Consider the following 23,320-nt stretch of genomic DNA (forward strand, 5'->3'; position numbering starts at 1 on the left):
CACGGTGCTAGCTGACCAATCATCATGTCCGATGTGATGACGTTGTAAGTAAGATGGGCGGGGCTTGACGATACAAAGAAGATTGAAACCAAAAAAGGGACATACTCAGAGACAGCGTTCCATTTCGCTTCACCAACGTCTTCACCCTCCATTTTGTTTGTTTACACTTGTGACTTTTGTGTGTACAGGGCACCCTGTGCTCTCATTGGTCGACATCACTGACTTGGTTCCTTCTGTATGTAGTCAGTGACCTTTAGTTTGCTTCACTCTTTCTGCATGTGGAACTCGACTCCAGTTGAACATGAACATACAGACACATTCAACTGATACTAAGCTGTGATTGGACAATGTTTTTTTGTGGCGAGGGATTAAGAAAAATCTACGTCTTCAGAGGTGTGACGTCATGTGAAAAGTAAATTAGTGTCTTACCAAGGACGGACACCTTGATGTCCTTGGTGGCCTTTCCCAGGCTGTTGCTGGCGGTCAGGCTGTAGATGGCGCTGTCGTCCCTGCTGGCCTGCTGGATCAGCAGCGTGCACTTATCGTGAGTCACCAGTTTGTTCATGTGCTGGTCGTACTGGACAGCGGCCTTATCCTCAGGTTTGGCCACGCTGGCTTTCTGCCAGGTGAGCGTGGGGAATGGACAGCCGCTGACCTTGGCCACGATGCTGACATCGCAGCCCTCCTCGCCCTCCATGGCTTCACGCAGCTGGATGGTGGGAGCACCTGAAGAAAGATTTGACTCTTTAAGAAACACGGGACTAAGCAGCTTTTACATTTAAATTTTAGATTTTGATCATAACCCTTGTTGGTGGAGGTTCCTGTCACTCACATGTCTGATCCTTGATGACCAGGGGTCCAGCGGTTGCGGAGGGACGGCTGGGTCCAGCGGCGTTCACGGCTTTGACTCTGAACTCGTATTCTCCTCCCTGCAGATCAACAACAAGAGGAATAAAATAAAAAGTCTGAGAGAAGCCTAAATCTATAAATGAGAAGACGCAGACGCAGGCCCTTATGCTGTGTAAAGGGACAGGTACAGACCTCCTTCAGGTCCTCCACCACGAAGGTGAGCTCCTCCACGTCTCTCTTGTTGCACTGCTTCCATGTCTCCTTCTCTTTGCCGCTGGTGTCCCAGCTCAAACGCTCGATGATGTAATGTTTCACCGGAGAGCCTCCGTTGTTTTTGGGAGCCTCCCAGCTCAGAGTGACCGTGTTCTTGGTCACCAGGTTGACCCTCACCTTGGTGGGGGGGTCCGGTGGATCTGAGGAGGAGGAGGAGGATTAGTGAGAAACAGTAGGAGGTGTTCTGTCGCTCTATGCTTCAGTTAGTGTGTGAGCTCACAGATGGGGTCTCTGGCCCGGACGGGGTCGGTGGTGATGGTGAACGGACCGAAGCCCATTCTGTTCTCAGCTCGGACCCTGAACAGGTAGTCCTGACCTTCCAGCAGGCCGGGCACCACGTAGGCCTGACTGGCACAGGCAGCATTCACCTGAAGACAAACAAACCATCACTTCATTGTGATCAGTCTGCAGTTTGTAGTTTAGACGTAGTATTCAAAGAGAAACTCTCAGACAGATGGAAAGTGATAAAAGGTTTGACTCTCAAAGACAGGAGATCAACACAGAGGGTGTAAACATGAGTCCTGTTTACCTTGGTCCAGGCCTTGTCAGTGACACATTTCTTCTCGATGAAGTAGCTCTTGATTCTCTCTCCTCCATCGTTGTCAGGAAGTTTCCAGATCAGCCTCATGGTGGCTCGGGTGATGTCGGTGACTCTCAGCTCCTTTGGCGCTCCGGGGACGTCTGCACGCAGGAACAACAACAACAGAGTTTAACAAACTGTGACACAAACAAGCCCGGCCTGTGTACCGAGTGCAGACGTACCCAGGACGTTGACTCTGACGTTGACATGTTTCTGTCCTGACTTGTTCTTGGCAGTGATGGTGTAACGTCCAGAGTGGCTCCTCAGAGAGACAGGGACGCTCACGATGGACGTGGTGTCTGTGGACTCCACCTGAAAGCAAAAGGTTTCAAAATGAGACTGAAACTCATCAAACATGAGGAGCACAGGGGGAATCAGCCTGGCAGTCTCACCTCGGAGTCCACGGGCAGTGTGTGCAGTTTGTTCTTCTTGTGCGACTTGGCTTTGCCGTCAAACTCCCAGGTAACCTTGGGAGCAGGGCGGCCTTTGATGGTGGCGGGGATTTTGAATGGATCTCCAGCCCGGATGCACAGCAGATCTTCAACGATGAGGTCGATGTTGATGGAAGGTGGAACTGTGGAGAAGGAAACATCAGTCAGGCACACTGACACGCACTTTGGATCATATTTCACGGTACTGCAGTGAGAGTCGGCACGCACGCTGGACGTCTTCCACCAGGACCTCGGTGGTGCGGGGGCTAGGGTCGGACTCGCCGATGTCGTTGACGGCGATGACCCTGAAGCGGTAGCGTTTCAGAGCGCGGAGACTGGGCACAGTGAACTCGGTGGTGGGGTGGGGGGTGTCCGGGTCGTTCACTCGTATCCACTCTGACGAGCCCTCGTCCTGGATCTGGATGATGTACCCTTTGATGGGACTTCCTCCGTCTCTCTCTGGAGGCGTCCAGGAGAGCGTCACGTTGTGCTTCGTCTTATCAGCAACCACGGGAGCAGCAGGCATGCTGGGAGGAGCTGGAGGGGAGAACAGAATCCAAGCATTCGATGCATATTCTTTCAAACACCGAGGCACCAGTGTGAAAGTGTGTCTGATCACTCACTGAGGGGATCGACAGCAAAGGCGGAGTCTGACGGTCCGCTGAACGGTCCGGTTCCTGCAGAGTTGCAGGCAGCGACCCTGAACTCGTACTCTGTTCCTTCGATCAGACGAGTCACCTGAAAGACAAAGAGAGATGTTTGACAGCAGAACAGACTCATCCCTGTCTTTACCATGGCTCTCTAAAATACACTTCCTTGGACTTTTAGTGGAATGGTCTAAAGGTCTGATGGACAAAGATGTTTTTGAGGGTGATTACAGTCCTCCAGATTTCAAGGGACATGATGTTTGTTATGAACGGGTAAATGAAGGATCCTGAGCTGATCCTCATCTGAAGGATCAGGACTGTGACTCCACAGATCACCTACGTATGATGCAACGACCTGCGTCTGTAATGCTCGCTCAGCGTCCTCCCTGATGACCTCCAGGGGGAGTCAGAGTTTACCTGGTACTCCCATCCTTTCATGCCCCTCTTGGTGACGGGCATCTTGTTGACTTTGGCCCAGTAGGCGGTGCCCTTCTCTCGCTTCTCCAGCCAGTATCCGATAATCGTGGAGCCGCCGTTGTCACTCGGGGGTTCCCAGGTCAGAGTCATGCAGGTCTTGGAGTACTCTGCGATGGTGGGTTTCTCTGGTGGGCCGGGGAGGCCGAATGGATCTGTGATCTGGACCTCCTCTGTTGAGCAAGGGTCGGATATACCGTAACGGTTCTGGGCTCTGACTCTGAACAGGTAGGACTTGTTGGTCTCCAGGTTCCACACCTGCGAGAGATGAAGTTAGAATTAGAGTGTGTCTGAATACGACCGTGTTCCTGTTCCTGTTGATTTCAGGACGTACCCCAAATCTTTTCTCTACGATGCTGTTGGTGACCTGCTCCCACTCTGGAGGGGCTTCCTGTCCCTCCTCCAGCTCAGGCTCCTCCGTCACCACAGCCTTTTTCTCAACTATGTAGTTTGTCAGCTCGCTGCCACCGTTATCCAGCGGTGCGTCCCAATGCAGGTAGCATGACTCGGCCTTGATGTTGGACACGCTCACGTTCCTGGGTGGAGTGGGGCGGTCTGAGACGAGAGAGAGACAGTTTCAATGATTCTTTTTGATGCAGTCATGTGACCTGTTGTCACACTGCCGTAGTTTTGTCAGGGTGAAAATGATTATCACTAGTTGCTGCAGAAAATGGCGGCAGCATGAAACTCACCCAGCACCATGATAGTAGTGGTGTGCTTGGCTGAGCCCATGTTGTTGGAGGCGGTCACGGTGTAGCTGCCGCGGTCCCTCCTGTTGACGGCGGGGATGGACAGAGTGGTCTTGGCGTTCATCCTGCCCGTCACCTCTGTCTCGATCAGCAGAGTCTCGGTGGGTGTCTCGATCACAACGTCGTCCTTGGTCCACTCGATCTTCGGGATGGGGAGGCCCAGGATGTCAGCGGGGATGTCGACGGTCTCGCCCTTCCTCACGGTGATGAGGTCGCCCTTAAAGTGCTTCAGCATGTGGACCTCAGGAGACACTGAGAGGGCGCAACGCCAGGAGAGACACATCAGAACATCAGTGTGAATCCTTCACTTTACAGTCTCGTTTCAACAGCATGACATGGGAATCACCGTGGGCCAAGATGGCAGCTGACAGTAGCGTCAGGTTTTTGACTATGGCGTTCATCCTGGATGACTGGATGCACGGCTAGAGTAATAACATTTGGCCTTACCTTCATCGTCCTGGATGACCACGGTGAGCGGGATGGAAGGCTCGCTCTCTCCAATCAGGTTGGCACACTTGATCCTGAACTCGTACATCCAGTCCTCTTCCAGGCCCTCCACGGTCATGGTCATGTCGGGGCAGATCACAGTGTTGCAGGGCTCGAAGGCCTGCTTGTCCTGTCTCTTCTTCTCCACAAAGTATCCGATGACGGGGCTTCCGCCATCGTTGCGAGGAGGCTTCCAGGTCAGCGTGAGGGAGTTCTTTGTACGCTCCGTGTAGTGGAACTTCTCCGGGTACGATGGTGGACCTGTGGAAATGTCAAACAAGGATTAGAAACACTGATCCAGGATTCAACAAGACAGCATATGACGCTCCTCGCCAGGACTCACCCTGTGGGTCCACGGCGGTGATGGGTCCCAGCTCCACGGGCGGGCCCATGCCGTACTTGTTCTTGGCGATGACGCGGAACATGTAGTCCTGCCCCTCCATGATGCCCACACACTCACACTTGGAGGAGGCAGTCTCAATGGGCTGTCTCCAGGTGTGCATCTTGGCGTCTCTGCGCTCCACGATGAAGCCGGTCAGGTCGCTGCCTCCGTCGTCCTCGGGGTCGTCCCAGTTCAGGAAAATCATCTTACGAGTGACGACGACAGGCTTCAGGTCGGTGACAGGTCCGGGGACATCTGAAGACAAAACCATGTCATAGCACCGTGTTCTTTGGATTTAAGGTGATGTCAGATGGATCCTGAGTCCTGGTTCTACTCACCCATGACCTCCACTCGGGTCCACGCAGACTTGCTGCCGCTGGGGTTGCATGCAGAGATCTGGTATTTGCCGCAGTCTTTCCTCTGAACGTTCTTGATTTGAACGATGCTGTCGTTGCCCTCGCTGAGGATCTCCACGGTGTCTTTGTCGGGTTTCCCATCGTCCTTGGTCCAGGTGAGTGACGGGTAAGGTTTACCTGTGACTGTAGCGGGCACAAGCAGCGTCTCTCCGGCTCTGATGACCACGCCATTCTTGACGGACAGGTCAAGTTCAATCACCGGCACCTCTGCAGGACGGAAAAAGACTGCATCAAAAGTGGATCAAAGGAAATGTGAGCTGAAAATAATCCGTCTTATCAAACTGAAAGATGGCCGAGACATTTTACAGACTGTGCAGCCGCCGCGAGGGGACACGGTCTGCTTTCTCTAATCCTTTGATTCCACCTTCCTACAGTAATAATCTTTTTAGTGTGTTGACACTGGTAATTATTCTCGTGCATTTTCCTTGTTGGATCTGTTTTGCCCTCGCTGACCGCCTCTCTGTCCGACGAGCGCTGAAGGACTCTCCTCCCTGTCAGAGTCAAATCTGATCATGAATACATCTGTGTGTTTGGAGTCTGACCTGCAGGGTTTCTGACGAACACGGACTCGGTGAATCCTGGGGTTCCCTCTCCTGCGGCGTTGCAGGCGATGACTCGGACCATGTACTTGGCTCCCTCACGGACTCCGTACACGGTGAAGGTCCTAGACTTCCATGGTCGCTCTGTAGACCTGGACCAGTCCTTGGTACCAGCCACGGCCTGAAAACCAGCACAGAACAGAGAAACGATCAGTTTGACTTTCAGACATCAAACATGGAATGAAAATGGAGTCTGGAAGCTCCAAAGGAGAATCTGTAAATATGGATCTGACCTTATCCACGTGGTATCCCAGGATCTCTCCTCCACCGTTGTCGACTGGAGGGTCCCACTCCACGTCGATGGAGTGATCAGTTGTTGATGCAACTCGGGCAATTGGAGGTCCAGGAGGTACTGCAATGTGACAGACAAACACCGACTGGATGTGAGATCTCTGACACTGAGTCTGTAGTATGTAGTGTGAGGAGCTGCGTCACTTTGGGATGTCAGTAACTTGTGTGCAGTTTGACAGAGATGTAACCGTTGATTTAAGCCTCACACATCACAGGTTGGATCAAAGGTTACTTACAGGTCGGGGCCTGGGCGGTCTTAGGTTCTGATGGTACGCTAAACTTTCCGGGGCCGGCCTGGTTTTCAGCTGCGACCCTGAAGATGTAAGTCAGCCCCTCGATGAGACCCTCCACATTCAACTCGGTGTCAGGGACGATGTTCCTGAAAGTCAGGGCGACACGTGAGCAAACCTGGACGTCTAAGTGATTTTGATATTTACTGTCTAAACATGGAAGCAAAGGTTCTGTTGTTGACTTTCCTACCTGTTGACTCGTGTCCAGTGAGAGCTGTTGATCTCGCGGCGCTCCACCCAGTATCCCAGGATGGGGCTGCCGTTGTCGTTGGGTTGGTTCCAGGTGACCAGCATGCTGTTGGCTGTGATGTCATCAATCTCTGGCTTATCAGGAGCCTCAGGTGTCTCTGCAGAGGACCAAGACACACAATTCAATTTCAATGCTGAATGGACTCAAGCTTTTCTCTCCTTCTGACGACTCCAAGGGATTTAACACAGGCCACACCTCCACATGGTAGAGGCTGCTGCAGAGTAAAGAGTCCATCAGTATTAACTCATCCATTCATACACATTCACACACTGATGGTAGAGGCTGCTGCAGAGTCCATCAGTATGAACTCATCCATTCATACACATTCACACACTGATGGTAGAGGCTGCTGCAGAGTCCATCAGTATTAACTCATCCATTCATACACATTCACACACTGATGGTAGAGGCTGCTGCAGAGTCCATCAGTATGAACTCATCCATTCATACACATTCACACACTGATGGTAGAGGCTGCTGCAGAGTAAAGAGGGTTTGATGAGTTTATGTTGGACTCTTCTTACCGAATGGGTTCTTGGCGATGAGCGGCTTGGAGACACAGTGAGGACCGGCTCCGTGTTTGTTCTCGGCCAGCACTCGGAAGATGTACTCCTTTTTCTCGATGAGTTTGGGCACCAGGTAACGGCATCCTCTCAGCGTGGACGTGACGCTGCTCCAGCCGATCTCTATCTTGGAGTTGTCTTTCTTCTCCAGGCAGTAGTTCAGGATCTCGCTGCCACCGTCGTCCAGAGGAGGATCCCACTTACAGACCACAGAGTTCTTCCTCACCTCCTCGAAGCGGAAGTTCACCGGCGGCCCCGGAGTGTCTGCGGACAGAGGAGATAAACCCGATGCTCAGTCTGACGTCAAAGTGTCGGACTTCTACCATGACATTCATTTACAAAGTAGACTCTCACCGAGCACGTTGACCTCGCAGGTCACCGAGGCCCTGCCGTGGTCGTTCTCCACCTTCACCATGTAGACGCCATGGTCAGCGCGGATCGAGTCCTTGATGATGATGGAGGACACGCCCCTGCGGCTGTTATTGATGGTCAGACGCTCGTTGATGGTCGGGTAGTCGCTCTCCTCCACCTCGGGCTCTGCTGCCTCCTCCTCCTTCTTCTCTTCCTCGGGTTTCTTCTCTGCGGCTCCCTCCTCCTCGGGCTTCTTCTCCTCCTCGGGCTTCTTCTCCTCCTCAGGCTTCTTCTCCTCCTCCTTCTTCTTCTCTACCTTCTTCTTCAGGGGTTTGTCGGGCCTCTTGCGGAGCGGCTCGGGTCTGATCTCCTGGTTGTTCCAGAACCAGGTGATCTGAGGGTACGGCGAGCCGGAAATGTTGGCGTCCAGGCAGATCTCACAGCCTCGCTTCACGCTGAGGCCGGACTGCAGGCTGCCGCTCAGGAACACTTTGGGAGGATCTGAGAGAGAACGAGACAAATGAACTTCAAGTTGTGCACAGACATCTGCTTCCTCACCCTTCGTCTTTAATGAACTCTTCTTGCGTCAAGCAGTACGATAAGATTCTGAGACTCTGAGAAGAGCAACCAGCTGGGTTAGGTCACAGCATGAAGTGATGTCATCCTTACCCACGGCGTCTGAGGCCTTGACGTAAGGCGAGTTTCGTGACGGCTCACTGAGCCCGGCGGCGTTCTCGGCTTTGACTCTGAAAGTGTAGGTCTTTCCCTCGGTCAGCCCTCTGACGGTGTAGGACAGCACGGGAACCAGGAAGTCGTTGCACCTGGCCCACTTGTCCTCGCCCTTCAGCTGCTTCTCCAGGACGTAGCCCATGATCTTGGAGCCGCCGTCGTACATGGGGGGCTTCCAAGTCAGCGTGACAGTGCTGGAGGTGGGGTTGTGGGTCTCCACGTCCACCGGAGGGTCAGGGATGTCTGCGGAGGACAAACAGTACGGTCTGATCCTGTGTGAGGTCTATTCACAGCCCTGCTCAGACATCAAAACACCATTTTATTCATCATACGTTTCTGATCCTCGGCGATGACCGGGTTGCGGAGCTCGACGAACTCTCCTCCTCCGATCTTGTTGACGGCCTGGATTCTGAAGTAGTACTCTCCGTTGGGGACCAGGTCTTTGACGGTCCAGCACACCTTGTTCTCTCCGGACATCATGTTCACGTAGGTTCTCCTGCCGGCCTCACGGCGCTGCATGAAAAAAACAAAGATCAGAGTGAGGCGTGTGAGCGTCTGTCAGAGCCGGAGGTGGGATTTAAGTCCAGCTCAGAGGGAAGAACAAGCGCTCGTGTGTCGGACCTGCAGCACGTAGTGAATGACGGGACTTCCTCCGTCGTAGTCTGGAGGATCCCAGGAGACTTTACAGGAGCTCTTGGTAATCTCAGAAGCCACGATCTCCTTACAGGGGCCGGGCAGACCTGAGGACAAACAGAGACAGCATGAGGACGAGGTCGTCCTGCAGGTCCATTTTTAATCTTCAATAAAATCAGTACCGATGACTTTGACGTTGATGGCGGCGCTGGCGGTTCCCAGCTTGTTTTCCAGAGTGACTTTGTAGGTTCCTGCGTCAGCGTGGACGCTGCTCTCCACCTCCAGGTGACACGACGTGTACTCCTTCCTGTGGGACAAAAAACTATCCCATCAGCCACTGCAGCTCAGAGCACATGAAAGCTGAAACTGAATCCTGGAGTTTGACATTAAGCAGCTCTAATATGTGAACCGTGTCAAACAGAGGCTGACGTCTCCCAGAGAGAAACAAGCTTTAAAGAGACTTCCTGTTTATGGTGCTCAGTGAAGTCAACAACAGTCAGCTCTGTCACTTCCATGTGTTTTCCCTTTTTGTTATCACTCCTCTCTAACCCTGGTCCTGCAGGTCGCTCTCTCTCTCTTTACCCCTAGTGGAAGCATTTTATACCAGTATACTGGTCACATCAGGTTTCTAGGATTCGACTGTCGAGATGAAAAACGTGTATAAAAGTTTGTTCTGAAGGTCAATGTTTTCTGTTGACATGAGTTTGTTCTGACACATAGAAACATTTCATCCTTGAAACGCTGTCCGGCTGCTCCTGACCTGATTCATCTTTGATGGTTCAAACAGTTTTTTACCTGAAGTTCAGGCGCTCGTCGGCCTTCAGCTCCTTCCCTTCTTTGTGCCAGGTGATCCTGGGCGAGGGGACGGCTTTGAAGGGGATGGGGATGTGCATCTTCTCTGTTTCTATGACGACCAGGTCCAGAGTCTGGAACTCCAGCGTGGGGTTACCTGGACACAAAGGAAGGAAATCAGTCAGCCACACGTGTGGGTTTGAAGCTTACGCTTCAGGTGAGGCTTCTTACAGTCGGATTCTTTGGCAAAGACGTTCTCGGAGATGTCGGAAGGCTCGCTGACTCCGGCGGCGTTGATGGCCCTCACTCTCAGGATGTACTCCTTCTCGGGGACCACGCCTTCCTCCACGCGGAACTTCAGCTCCTTCACAGGGCGAGAGTTGACCCTCATCCACTTCTCTGTGCCGGCCTCACACATCTCGATGTGGTAGCCGCTGATTTGACAACCGCCGTCCCTCTGGGGAGGCTTCCAGGCAATGGACAGGAAGTCCCGGCTCGCTCCGGTGACATGCAGCTCGATGGGCGGCGATGGGACGCCTGGAAGAGAGACGGGACAGAGCGAGTCAGACCTTTTTTCTCTCGGCTATCCTCTTTCTAATGAGTGCTAACGGGTGACTGGACTGACCGGTGGGGTCCTCGATGGTCAGGATCTCGGTGGGTTCACTGGGGTGACCGACGCCGGCCTCGTTCTCGGCGCTAACCTGGAATTGAACCTCGGTTCCCTCGATGACATCCGTCACTCTGTACTTACAATCCGGACCGGAAGTCTTTCCACATTTCACCCAGCGGGTTCCCAGCTTCTCCTTCTTCTCGATGGAATACCTGAGGGGGCGGAGTCACGGTCAGGTAAATGCATCCAACTACATGTGGAGCCAAACAAAGACTGGTGACACATACTTGAGGATCGGTCTGCCACCGTCGTTCTTAGGCTCCTCCCACTGCAGGTCCACGTATCTCTTGGTCACAGCGTTGACGACGACAGAGTACGGTGGCCCAGGAGTAGCTGCAACAAACACCAAGAGTTCAACCAGAATACAGCGATAAAAACAAGTCATCTAGGAAGGACCTGAGCTTCTCTGCCACTCACTGAACGTGTCCTTCGCCAGCACAGAGTCGCCCAGCTCGCAGAACGGGCCGACGCCCACCGAGTTCTCAGCGGCGACGCGGAACACGTAGAGCGATCCTTCGTTGAGGGGAGTCACGGAGTATTTCAGCTCCTTCACTGTGGTGTCCACCGCCTGCCAGCCTTTACGCCTGACGTCACGCTTCTCCACCACGTAGTTTGTGATTTTAGAGCCGCCGTCGCGCTCGGGGGCCGTCCACTTCAGCTCGGCGCTGTTCTTGCTGATGCTGATGACGTCCAGCCAGCGAGGAGCAGAGGGCGGATCTGAGGAGAGATGTACAGGTGAATTATTCAGAGGGGTTCTGGAGTTTTATCTGGACGTGTTTGTTGTGTTAAGTTTTCTCACTGAGTCTCTCTTTGCAGAGCACGGGGTCGCTGGGCTCGCTGGGCTCGCTCTCCCCCGCCACGTTGACAGCTCGCACTCTGAACGAGTACTCCTGCTTCTCCATCAGTCCTTTCAGGAAGTGCTCCAGGATGTTGATGTTCTCGGCAACACGAATCCAGTCCGTGGTTCCGCTCTTCAGCATCTCGATGATGTAGCCGTCGATCTTTGCTCCGCCGTCGTGCTCCGGTTTGGTCCACATCAGGAAGCAGGAAGTCTTGGCCACGTCCTTCACCGTGGGTTTACCAGGAGCCCATGGAGGATCTGAAAGAGTGAAAGCACCATGCTGAACCTTCCCTGGAAGACTGGAGATTCTTAAACACAGTCAGAGTGAATGTTTTTTACCGATGGGATCCTTAACGAGGATCATGTCTGTCTCCTTGCTCGGTTTTCCAGTTCCAGCCAGATTCTCAGCCAGGACTCTGAACTTGTACTTCTTCCTGGTGGGAAGTCCTTTGACTCTGCACGTAAACACACCCACATATTGAATTCTTATTCATGCTCATTTGGAGCACAGAAAGCAGAACAGATGGAGAGAGGCTAACCTGTAGTTTGTATCTTTGACGGGCAGCTTGTTGCATCTGATCCACTTGTCATGCTCGGGTTCGTGTCTCTCCACCCAGTACCCGGTGATGGGGCTGCCTCCGTCCTCGTCGGGCTCGTACCAGGACAGAGTCAGAGAGTCCTTGGCGATGTCTGAAGGCTCCAGCTTGTAAGGAGCTCCAGGCGTGTCTGAGGACGACACAGAAGGGTTGAATGTTCCACACAGATCTTAAAACTCTTTAAGGAAAGAGATGATGATGCTCTTCTTTGAAGGGAGTCGGCTGTTTAGCTTTATGCTAAGCTAAGTTAGCTGGCTGCTTTTTTGGATCAGCCAAACAGACACAGAACTTTAACCTTCACGATCAACAAAGAAGACGTCACAATATTTAAAGCTCATCAAGATCCTGTGTGGACCCTCAGCTCCTGAGGAACAGCTACAACACCCCCAATTATGCTAACTCATCAACAACTCTATCAATAGCAAAATAGTTTATGGAACCAGGCTGCAACCATGTGACCTGATCCGGATTCTTTGGCGTTAGAGACATCAGAGGAACTGCAGCTTTATTAGTGTTAACCTCCGTCCTGAGTCCCGTGACCTACCGAAGGGGTATCTGGCGATGATGGGTAGATGTTCAGCTGGAGGTCCGACTCCAAACTGGTTCTCAGCAAACACTCTGAAGATGTACTCCTTGAACTTGACCAGACCCACGGCTCTGTACGTGGTCTGTTTAACGGTAGAGGACAGACGGTGCCAGATCTCGCTGTCGGCCGCTCGCCTCTCCACGATGTAGTTGGTGACTTTGGAGCCGCCGTCGTCACGTGGAGGGTTCCAGGCCAGGAAGCAGGTCTCGTTGGTGATCTCAGAGATATCGAAAGCAGCCGGAGGACCGGGTTTATCTGTGCCAGGACGAAATCTTTGAGTTGACCAGAAACTCAAATAATCAAATGACAGACTCTTGATGGTTTTCTCCGTTCTTACCAAGGATGTTGACGTCGACGGTGGCGGTGGCCCGACCGCTGCTGTTGGTGGCCTCGATAATGTAGGTGGAGCTGTCGTCTCTCTGAGTCTTGGTGATGGTGACGGTGGATGATCCCGGCTTGGTATCGATGGATACTCTGTCCTCTGCTTTCAGAACCAGGTCGGCTTTAGTCCATTTGATGCGGGGCTCGGGCTTACCCGTCACCTCGGCGGGGAGTTCGATCTTGCTGCCAGCTTTGGCGGTCAGACCAGCCAGCAGCTTGGCGTCCAGCTGGATCTCTGGAGCCTCTGCAGGGACAAACAAGAAGGACAGGAAGTAAACATAACAGGAAGTTTGTTGTAACAGCTCGCTGTGAGAGAAACTGCTGCACTAAGAGCTCAAAGAAGTAACAATCAGACGGTCCGGGTACCTTTGGGATCCACGGCCTGGATCTCGTCGGTGGCCTTGCAGGGCCGACTGGCTCCGAGGCGGTTCAGGGCTCGGACTCTGTAGGAGTACCACTGGCCTTCAATCAGTCCAGTCACCTGGCACTTCAGTTCAGGCACCATATCTCCACAGGGCTCCCACTTATCAGTTCCTCTCTGGCAGCGCTCCACGTTGTATCCTCGAATCCCGGTGCCGCCATCGTACCTGGGGGGCTCCCAGGTCAGGAAGATGCCGCTGGCTGACTTGTCTCTCCACTTCAGGTTCTCTGGGGGGTCAGGTACAGCTGGAGGGCAGAGGGAGAGGTTAGAAAGTTCCTAAAGACTCAAACAAAGGGGTCTTCTTTTGGTCTAAAGACTCTGCAGGGTCTGGTGTGACTCACTGGCGGGAGAGGAGACGTTGACGGGCTCGTCGATGTACGCCGGCTCTCCGGGTCCACACTTGTTGCAAGCGGTGACTCTGAACAGATACTCCTTTCCTTCAACAACATCTGTGACGGTGAACTCCTGATCCTGGATCCCAGTGATCACCTGACAGAGAACAGAGACACAGTTAGCTGTCTTTCATCTGATGACACTGGATCACAGTTATTATGGTGTAGCATGGGACTGTAACATTATGCATCATATATTACATTTCAACTCTTACCTTGACCCAGGTCTTGCGGGACATGTCCCGTTTCTCCACCTGGAATCCGGTCAGAGGACTTCCTCCATCGTGCTCCGGAGCCTCCCAGCTCAGGTGCACGTGCTGCCGGGTTACCTCCAGGACCTTAAAGTCCTTGGGAGCGCTCGGAGCAGCTGAAGGACGCAAACAGAAACACAAAGGATTGGACCACGTTGATGTTACTGATCAATGTTTGCTGCAGATAATCTGCTGATAAGTGTGCGTACCGATGACGTTGACGTCGATCTCTCCAGAGACGGACGTGACGTCGTTCTCCAGAGTCAGGGTGTAGGTGCCTCGGTCTGGACGGACGCTCGGTTGGACGATCATTTCTACGAACGTAGCTTTGGTCGTCAGGGTGACGCGTTCGTCAGCGGTGGTCATCTCCTTCTCTCCAAAGGTCCACTTTGCGACGGGGGTCGGGTATCCGGTGATGGGGACTCTGATGGTGAGAGGCTGAGGGACGATCACCTCCAGGCCGTCTTTGAAGGCGCTCAGGTCCAACGTTGGAGCGACTGCAGAGAAGTGAGAGAGAGAGAGGCATGATGGGCGAGTTATAGCAGCTGACCTCATCTAAAGCTGATCAGGAACAATGCTATTATTCATCATCATATTTATCCCAGCATCCTCATGGGAATTCTCACAATGTTGGTCGTCGGCCAGCAGAGGTCCGAGGGTGTTTGAGGGTCCAGAGAGTCCGGCGGCGTTTTCAGCAAACACTCGGTAGTTGTACTTGGTTCCATATCTCAGACCAGACACCTGAAATCAAAGTATGAGAATGATACAAGTGTGAGAGAAGTGGAGGCTTTTTGTTCAGCTCCATGTCGTCACTCTCGGACGAGGTCTGAATACTAAGCATTGGTCCTTTGAGTGCAGAGCGTCACATGACAGGAAACAGGAGGATCTGTGCGAGCACCTTGTAGAAGAGGTCGGGGCACAGGCGGGTGTTGCAGCGCAGCCACTTGTCGGTGGCGTCCTCGCAGCGCTCGATGATGTATCCGGTGATCATGCTCCCTCCGTTCCTCAGAGGAGTCTCCCAGCTGAGCTGCACCGAGCTCTTGTTCTGATCCTGCCACACCAGGTTCAGAGGAGGACTGGGAGGCTCTGCACCACAAACACAAAAACACAAGTATAACGTCTGTTGACTGATGGAGCTCCTGTTCACTCCACTGTTTGTTTTTATGTATTTCAAGTTGGATGAAAAAGAAGAAGCTCTTCTCACCGATGGGATCCATGATCTTGACGGGCTGTGAGGCGGCGCTGGGTTTGCCCACACCAGCCTTGTTTTGGGCTTTGACTCTGAAGATGTACTCTTTGTTCTCGATGACGTCGTTGACGATGGCGCTGAGCTCGTCGGCTTTGGTCATCTGGACGGGCGACCACTTCACCGACGTCCTGTCACGCAGCTCGATGATGTAGGAGGTGATGGGAGAGCCTCCGTCGGCCTCTGGTGGCTCCCAGGAGACGGTGCAGCCGAACTTGGTGACGTTTCCAACAATCACATTCAGAGGAGCATCGGGAACATCTGGAACAATGAAACAGTCAGATTTATCCGCTGTGAATTATTGGTTGTGTCTCCTCGGCTGTTTAATCACAGAGAGCCAACCGAACCATCTAAAAGCTGAAGCATCTTTTATCAGAACTTGAGAGACTCCAGGACTCTGAGGGATTCTTACCAAACTTGTTCTTGGCCTGCACAGGTTTGTCCGTCTCCACGTTTGGTCCGCTGCCGACCCTGTTCTTGGCGCAGACTCTGAACAGGTACATGGAGTCCTTCTGGAGACCAGTCACGGTGAACTCAGGACTGTCTGCATGGTCAGTGGCCAGCGTCCAGGTCTTACGCTTCACGTCGCGTCTCTCCATCACGTAGCCAGTGACCTTGCTGCCGCCGTCGCTCTCAGGCTCCTCCCACGCCAGGCTGACCTCGCCGTCAGCTGTGTCGATTACCTGCAAGTTCTTCACAGGTCCAGGGACGTCTGGAGAAACAAAACGATACGAGTGATGTGAAGGGTGGGGAACTGGACTCCCTGGCAGTCTCCATGGCGAGCTGGTTTATCGCACAGAACTCACCGATGACCTCCAGGTTGATGAAGGCCTCTCCCTCCCCGTGTTTGTTCTTGATGATGACCTTGTAGCGGCCCTCGTCGGCCTTCAGCGGGTCCTTCAGACGGAGCTCTGTGCGGTCAGAGGACGTGTGGATGTTGTCTTTGGGCAGACTCAGGTTGTTGTAGAGCCAGTCGGCCTCGGCGTGTGGGTAGGCGCTGTAGGGGACGGCCATGGTGATGGGCTTCCTGGCATCCGTGACGTAGGTCTGATCTGTGGTCTTGATCTGAGGCACAGCTGGAGGCAGCGAACACAAACACAACATCAGTCTCCTCTTTACACTCCGGGTTTGAATGAATCTGCGGCCTGAGTCTCACCTGCTAGCTCCAGCTTGGCTCTGGCGTCTTTGTCCTTGGCGATGATCCTGTACTCGCCCTGGTCTCTGGGTCTGATCTCACAGACCTGCAGCCTGTGGACCTTACCTTCACTCATCATCTGATACTTGTCTCCCTGAACAACAGTCATGTTGTTCCTCAACCATTTCACCTCCACTCTGTCTTTATTCAGCTCCACCTCGAACACCACGTCCGAGCCTGGAGGTTCAAACACGTCCTGAGGAGGTCTGATGATCTCCACCGGGATCTCTGCAGGACAGGACACGTTGAGTTTATCAGTGCAGCACTCTAACGTCTTCACTGTACAGATGTATTCTCACTAAACGAAGGAGTGAGCAGTGTCCACTTCAATAAACTTTGACTGATCAGGACTTCATAAAGAATGGATTTGAAGGAAACTGACCTTCAACAAAGAGCCTGGCTCTGGATCTCTTCTCGTCCACTCCACAGGCGTATTCACACTCATCATCTGGTCTGCACTCTTTGATGCGCAGGGTGCACGTCTTTCCATCCTTTTCAAATATGTATCTGGAAGACAGAAGAGACAAGTCATTGATATTCATTGGAAGGAAATGTTGTAAAGACGGACTGTGTGGAGACTAACCTGGGTCCTTCTCTGATCTCTCGTCCGTTTCTGTACCACTTCACCTCAGCCTTCTCTTTGCTCAGCTGGCAGGAGAACTCTGCGTCCTCAAACTCAGTGATGGTCTGGTCCTTCAGGTTCACTGAGAAGTCTGTCGGCGCCTCGCTGATGATCAGCTCGGCTGTGGATTTGTTGTCGCCGGCCATGGCGATGTACTCGCCCTCATCTGCCAGCGTGCAGTCTTTGATGGTCAGGGTGTGTTTCTCTTTGTCCACCCTGTACACCAGGCGCTTGCTGAAGGCGATCTCCTGGCCGCCCTTCATCCACTTCAGCGTGGCGTTGGCTCTGTTGACTTTGCAGGAGAAGCTGACAGTCTTCTTCTCCTGGGTGTCGATGTCCTCCAGAGGAACCACGAACCTGAGACTCTCCTCTGAACAACAAAACACACATCAGACTGCGTTCAGCTCGGCATCAGGATGATCCTTTTGAAAACACTGCACAGGAGAGCAACGTGGCAACAGAAGGTCAACCACAGACAGTGAGAGGTTCACATATACTCTGACACATCATCATGGAAACATGTTCTCTTCCTCAGCTCGGCCTCATCCGGTCGTCATGACTACGGTCAACTCAGAGTGTGTTTTGATTGGGGGGCTCGTCTGTTGTTATTGTTTTGGTTGGGAGCCCCCTGGTGGTGGAAGTGATTTGAACAAGGTGATGTCATGATGCAGCAGTTCCTCTCCACGTTTGGATTCACAGGAAGTGATGATTATCTACGATCTATATCTGACGCCTCACCTTTATTCTTCTACGAGCTTCTAGAACTCTTTCATTTGGCCTTTTAAACGAGTCAATGTCTGCCTCTTTAATTAGGATGTGATAATAAATCATTGGATGTTTCTACAGGAAGTGAGCACACCAACCTGTCACGGTGAGCTTGCAGGAGCTCTTGGCCTGTTCTCCTCTCTGATTGGTCAGGGTGATGCTGTAGTTTGATTCGTCTCCCTTCTGGGCGTCTCTGATCCTCAGAGAGAAGACGTTGTCTCTCTGAACCATCAGGTACTTGCTGCTCTCGAACACCGTCTCCTCGTCCTTCAGCCACTTGGCCTTCGCTCCCTCCGAGTTCACCTCGCAGTTCAGGACGATCTCGCTGCCTTCTTTGGCCTCCGTGTCCTTCAGAGGAGTGATGACCTTCAGTCTCTCTGCAGAAAGAGTCAAACAGCCGAGACACCGGTGAGCACTCAGAGGCTTCAGCTTTTTTTTTTGTTTATATTTATTTTTATTATTTATATTTCATTTTTGATATCATATTTATATTCCATATTTTTTAATATTATATATTTTTAATATTTTATTTTAAATATTTCTTTTATATTTTTAAAAATAAAATAAAAGCTTCAGCTCAGTTTCAGTTTAAAGCCAAGAAATAAACTTTAGATTAATCCTCTCACATAAAACTTTAAACTCTTCGTCTCCACGTATCGTTTTCCTTTACAAAAAGGAATTTGTGTGTCTGTGTTTGTGGGCGGGGCTTACCAAGCACGGTGAGGTCAGCGCTGGCTCTGGTCGTTCCGATCATCACCACGTATCCGCCCTCGTCTTTGGGCTCGCTGTCCTTGATGACCAGAGTGCGTCTCTTTCCGTCGCTGACCATCTGGTATTTCTCTCCCGCCTGCAGCTCTTTGTCGTCTTTCATCCATTTCACCTCGTAGGAATCCTTGGAGACAGAGCAGGTAAACTCCGCCTTCTCGCCCTCCACCACCTCCGTGCTCTGAGGCCTGGAGAGGAACTCAGCAGCCAGCTCTGAAACACCACAGAGCCCATCAAAGATTAAACTTCTGTGATTGGCTCAAAGTGTGAAGAACACAACAAACATCAGATCCTTCTTTGATCCTTCTGAGTGGACCTCGATATGTTCTGATCATTGTTATTGGATGGGTGGACTGGAGACAGACAGGAGGAGAGAGAGAGATGGGCGAGCGAGGTCTGCAGCCTCTCTCTAATAAAGGATGATCTTTGTGTGAGTGTGTGCGTACCGTTAATGTTCAGGGTGGCGGAGGTTTTGATGCTGGGACTCAGCCTGCAGCTGTACTCTCCCACGTCGTCCGTCTTCAGGTCCTGGATGAGAAGGATCCTCCTCTTCCCGTCCACGATGTGCTCGTAGCGTCCGCCCTCCGGCAGCTCCTGCTCTCCTTTGTACCAGGTGACATCAGCGCCGGGTTTGGACACCTCGCAGATCAGCTTCACGCTGTCCGTCTCTGTTCCTTCCACATTGGAAAGGTTCTTGGTGAACCTCGCCTCCTCCTCTGCAAGCGGACAAACACAACACGTTAGCTTCATGCTTAAAGAAGTGAGTCCAGCTCGTTGGCGGGTCCGTCCTTCTTACCCACGACGGTCAGCATGCCGGAGGACTTGGAGGTCTTTGCGTCACATTCGTACTCGGCCTCATCATCAAACGCGGACTTGTGGATGATGAGGACGTGTTGGCGACCTTGAGCGATAATCTCATACTTCTTCCCCTTTCTGATTTCACTTCCATCTTTCAGCCAGCGGATCTGAGAGGCAGAGAGGGAGACGTGTCAGCCAGGAGGACTGAAAGCATTCATCAGTGGAGCGCAGAGACGGATCATCTGTGCTCACCTTCACGTCCTCTCTGGAGACTTCACACTCAAAGCGGGCTGATTCCTTCTCTCGGACCTCCACGTCATGGAGCGGCTTCGAGAACTCGACATGTGGAGCTGTGGACAGGAAGGACGGCACGTTAAGAGTCCACCATCACTCAGAGCTCCCGACCTGCTCCGCCTCGTTAGAGCTCATGAACCACACTTTTCATATGAGAAGATTTGGCGCCCCCCTGTGGACGAGCTATTCTTCAGTCTCAGCTGTACTCACGCTCAACGTTGAGGAAACAGGACGTTTTGAACTCTTTGGCGTCACACGTGTACGTCCTGGCGTCGTCCATAGTGCAGTCGTGGATGAGCAGCGCCCTCTTGTGGCCGTCAACGATCATCTCGTACTTTTTGCTCTTCCTGATCTCCTGTCCGTCTTTGGTCCACTGAACCTCGGCGTTCTCTCTCGACACTTCACACTCCAGCGTGGCCGTCTTCTCCTCCTCCACCGTCTGGTCCTCCAGAGGCTTAGTGAACTCCACCGCCCCCTCTGAACACACACACACACACACACACACACACACACACAGACACACAGACACACACACACACACACACACACACACACACACACACACACACAGACACAGACACGCACACGCACACGCACACGCACACGCACACACACACACACACACACACACACACAGACACACACACACACACACACAGACACACACACACACACACACACACACACACACACACACACACACACACACAGACACAGACACAGACACACACACACACACACACACACACACACACACACACAGACACACACACACACAGACACAGACACACACACACACACACACACACACACACACACACACACACACACACACACACACACACACACACACACAGACAGACAGACATCATGTTGAAACATTAAACAGCTCAAACTATTTCAAACTGCTCCTTTAAAGCTCATAAGACTAAACTCCCAGGTTGGACTACAAATAGACGCCATGATTGTAGTCCTCACCTTTGACGATCAGTTTAGCATCCGTCTGGAAGTCTTTGGCGGTGAGCTTCACTTGTCCAGCCTCACTCATGGTGACGTCTCTCAGAGTCAGGCTGTGGACTTTACCGTCTGCCTTCAGCACCACCTGGGGGGAAACAGTCTGTAAGACAACATCCTGGGCACTGCCGAGGAGCCCTTGAGCAAGGGTGTATATATATATAAAGGTTGTATAATGGTTTTGTCAGTGAAAGAAGGCTGACAGGGTTCATTGAGCTTGTGAGGTTTGAACACATGGTGGGTTTCTCTCAGGCGAGCAGTCAGGAACAAGATGGTGGAGACTTTTTCTCCCTGAACCGTGTCTGTCAGGTTCAGATGACACACAGCTGAATCTGCACGGCCTCGGTCAGCTGAGTCCTGACAGCTCCAACGAACGCAGGCAGCTGCTCTGCTTCCCCCCGATTTAAACTGGGAGACCTCTGACACCTGACGGCTGACTGTAGATCACACCGTAACAGGACAACATCACAGTCGCTCTCTGCTGTTTACTCCAACTGATGTTTGAGCACACACACACATTTACACATCGCTGCTTTACTAATGTACTTTAATGCTGTTATTGGTGACACAGGCAGAAATCAGGGCGAGCGAGAGAGAGGGAGAGAGAGAGACACAGAGAGAGAGAGAGAGAGAGAGAGAGAGAGAGAGAGAGCGAGCGAGCACGGGCCGCACACACTAAACTGAAGTCAGGAGAAGCTGTGATGATGTTTGAGCCAAAAGGTTGAAGTGCTCAAATTTTGATTGCCCACTCTCTCTCTCTCTGTCTCTCTCTCTCCCTCTCTCGCCCTCTAAAACAATATTAAATCAGTGTTGATAAACTGGATGTGACTGAAGCTCAGAGTGTCTTAAAGGGACAGGATCCTTTAAAAGCTTCAGGTTTGTTTTTTTAGATGTTTCCAGATGTTTTTATTTTTGATTCCAACGCAGCTCACGTTCGTCTGTCTGTGTTCATACTGATATATATATATATATATATATATATATATATATATATATATAGATATATATATATGAATATTATATTATGAGTTATTATGAATATTAGAAGCCAAAAAGCATCCACAATAAATCTCCAAAATAAAGAAATAAAGCAGGGAGTGAGATTCTTTGACACTAAATGAACTCGTTGGGTCTAATGTTATTCTCCACCTGATGATGCTGCGTGTTGCCCTAAATCACTCTTGCACAACCCAGAGAGAGAGAGAGAGAGAGAGAGAGAGAGAGAGAGAGAGAGAGAGAGAGAGAGAGAGAGAGAGAGAGAGAGAGAGAGAGAGAGAGAGAGAGAGAGAGAGAGAGAGAGAGAGAGAGAGAGAGAGAGAGAGAGACCCTCAGAGAGCTCGGGTTCCATCTGATAATCAAGCTCATGCTGCGTTCTGTCTGGACTCCGATCCAGCCTGAAGCATGGAGTGAAAACATGGAGGGACATGTGACTTCAGGAGTGAAGGATGTGGAGTGGCTGCTGTTGCCACCTGCCCGGCTCCTCGGCCTCCTGCAGCTGGTTAAAAATAACCTGCAGAAACGCTTGCAGGGCAGAAAAGCCCTCCTGCCGGCCTGATCTCAAAGACCAGGATCGAATACTCGGCTGGAATCCTGATCCTCCAGCAGCAGGCCCTTATATGCTCAAAAACCTGAACACTGTGTACAAACAGAGAGGGGACCTGGACCTGGACCTGGACCTGGACTGTGGGAGCATCAGTGTGTGTGTGTGTGTGTGTGTGTGTGTGAGCTCTGGCTCTGCTGTGTTGGGACTTACTCTGTCGCTTGGCTCCAGCTTTGTGCCCTCCAGGAACCACTCGACAGGGATGTCTTCGTAGGACAGCTCACACTCGAAGGTGGCGGTCTCTCCGACGGTCACAGTGGCGTTCTTCAGAGGCCTCATCAGGGTGATCTCCCGGGCTTTGGATTGGGGAGAAGACATGGTTAGTCCCCCCCCTCAAACAGGTCAATAGATCCAACAGTATCCGCACGGAGAGCGGGCTAATCCTCAGGGGCTAATCCTCATGGTGTGGTTGAGCTGAAGGCAGGCCGCTGCAGCCCTCAGGACAACTGGAGCCGGCCTCCCTGGGACTTGGCACTGGGGGGCCCAGCTCATTAGCATACAACCTGCCGTCAAATGGATATGGCTGCCAGAGACCAGTCAGGGATGGGGTCGCGGCCTACCCACTGCCAATCACTGCAAACCTGCTCTAGATAAGGCATGCGGCTTCCAAAATAACCAAAGGCCCCGATTGGCTGAGAGCCCACCTCTGTCAAACAACATGGAGGGGGGGGGGGGTCACAGTCTGCTCCTGTCAATCAGCAGGCGGCATTTTTCCTGGGAAAGGAGAATGTGGACTGGGAGCAGGAGTTACCCAACGTTTCGCTCCGTGTTCTGTAAGCGTGTTATGAGAGCGGCGTGATCGTGATTAACCGCCGACATCAAGTATGTCCAGCAGGCTTCCTCACATGCCTGAATGAGCCCTTTAACGGGCAGTTTAAGACGTCTGGCAGCGACAGTGACAGCGGCACGCTTCTTTAACCTGCCAGTGTCACACTGAAGAATATGTTTTAACCCTTCGTCTGCTGGAGGCTGAAACCTTCAGCAGCCTGCTGAGCAGCAGCACACATTCACTCACCTTCCACATGTGAAAACACTGTGAAGACTGAAGTATGGATCAAAGAACACTCAGATTTTATGTTGTCTCTTCGAAGAGAGCGT

The 23,320-nt window shown here is 52.1% G+C and overlaps 1 protein-coding gene across 5 annotated transcripts in view; it reads right to left on the reverse strand.

Moving 5' to 3' along the window:
• ttn.2 (titin, tandem duplicate 2) overlaps positions 1–23,320 on the reverse strand; it is a 173,316-nt gene that overhangs the window by 66,554 nt on the left and 83,442 nt on the right. For all 5 annotated transcript variants that reach the window (XM_079357879.1, XM_079357878.1, XM_079357880.1 and 2 more), the window contains 55 exons: positions 22,376–22,518; positions 20,587–20,710; positions 19,819–20,085; positions 19,567–19,664; positions 19,313–19,481; positions 18,963–19,232; positions 18,463–18,729; positions 17,850–18,128; positions 16,948–17,356; positions 16,747–16,871; positions 16,326–16,592; positions 15,976–16,245; positions 15,582–15,881; positions 15,128–15,430; positions 14,822–15,009; positions 14,550–14,664; positions 14,133–14,420; positions 13,888–14,039; positions 13,622–13,769; positions 13,226–13,525; positions 12,816–13,103; positions 12,437–12,733; positions 11,836–12,022; positions 11,636–11,751; positions 11,255–11,554; positions 10,873–11,172; positions 10,683–10,788; positions 10,411–10,607; positions 10,017–10,322; positions 9,789–9,942; positions 9,176–9,300; positions 8,982–9,100; positions 8,693–8,873; positions 8,301–8,603; positions 7,635–8,132; positions 7,242–7,544; positions 6,658–6,814; positions 6,414–6,556; positions 6,120–6,238; positions 5,830–6,007; positions 5,210–5,494; positions 4,833–5,126; positions 4,451–4,750; positions 3,947–4,255; positions 3,589–3,809; positions 3,198–3,512; positions 2,757–2,871; positions 2,362–2,670; positions 2,095–2,276; positions 1,885–2,014; positions 1,652–1,803; positions 1,343–1,490; positions 1,042–1,262; positions 833–929; positions 430–726 (listed from right to left, as the gene is read on the reverse strand). In XM_079357879.1, the coding sequence (XP_079214005.1) occupies positions 430–726; positions 833–929; positions 1,042–1,262; positions 1,343–1,490; positions 1,652–1,803; positions 1,885–2,014; positions 2,095–2,276; positions 2,362–2,670; positions 2,757–2,871; positions 3,198–3,512; positions 3,589–3,809; positions 3,947–4,255; positions 4,451–4,750; positions 4,833–5,126; positions 5,210–5,494; positions 5,830–6,007; positions 6,120–6,238; positions 6,414–6,556; positions 6,658–6,814; positions 7,242–7,544; positions 7,635–8,132; positions 8,301–8,603; positions 8,693–8,873; positions 8,982–9,100; positions 9,176–9,300; positions 9,789–9,942; positions 10,017–10,322; positions 10,411–10,607; positions 10,683–10,788; positions 10,873–11,172; positions 11,255–11,554; positions 11,636–11,751; positions 11,836–12,022; positions 12,437–12,733; positions 12,816–13,103; positions 13,226–13,525; positions 13,622–13,769; positions 13,888–14,039; positions 14,133–14,420; positions 14,550–14,664; positions 14,822–15,009; positions 15,128–15,430; positions 15,582–15,881; positions 15,976–16,245; positions 16,326–16,592; positions 16,747–16,871; positions 16,948–17,356; positions 17,850–18,128; positions 18,463–18,729; positions 18,963–19,232; positions 19,313–19,481; positions 19,567–19,664; positions 19,819–20,085; positions 20,587–20,710; positions 22,376–22,518 (12,234 nt within the window). The remainder of the gene's footprint in view (positions 1–429; positions 727–832; positions 930–1,041; positions 1,263–1,342; positions 1,491–1,651; positions 1,804–1,884; positions 2,015–2,094; positions 2,277–2,361; positions 2,671–2,756; positions 2,872–3,197; positions 3,513–3,588; positions 3,810–3,946; positions 4,256–4,450; positions 4,751–4,832; positions 5,127–5,209; positions 5,495–5,829; positions 6,008–6,119; positions 6,239–6,413; positions 6,557–6,657; positions 6,815–7,241; positions 7,545–7,634; positions 8,133–8,300; positions 8,604–8,692; positions 8,874–8,981; positions 9,101–9,175; positions 9,301–9,788; positions 9,943–10,016; positions 10,323–10,410; positions 10,608–10,682; positions 10,789–10,872; positions 11,173–11,254; positions 11,555–11,635; positions 11,752–11,835; positions 12,023–12,436; positions 12,734–12,815; positions 13,104–13,225; positions 13,526–13,621; positions 13,770–13,887; positions 14,040–14,132; positions 14,421–14,549; positions 14,665–14,821; positions 15,010–15,127; positions 15,431–15,581; positions 15,882–15,975; positions 16,246–16,325; positions 16,593–16,746; positions 16,872–16,947; positions 17,357–17,849; positions 18,129–18,462; positions 18,730–18,962; positions 19,233–19,312; positions 19,482–19,566; positions 19,665–19,818; positions 20,086–20,586; positions 20,711–22,375; positions 22,519–23,320) is intronic.

The sequence above is a fragment of the Symphodus melops genome, assembly GCF_947650265.1.
Source record: "Symphodus melops genome assembly, chromosome: 12".
In the NCBI taxonomy this organism is placed as follows: Eukaryota; Metazoa; Chordata; class Actinopteri; order Labriformes; family Labridae; genus Symphodus; species Symphodus melops.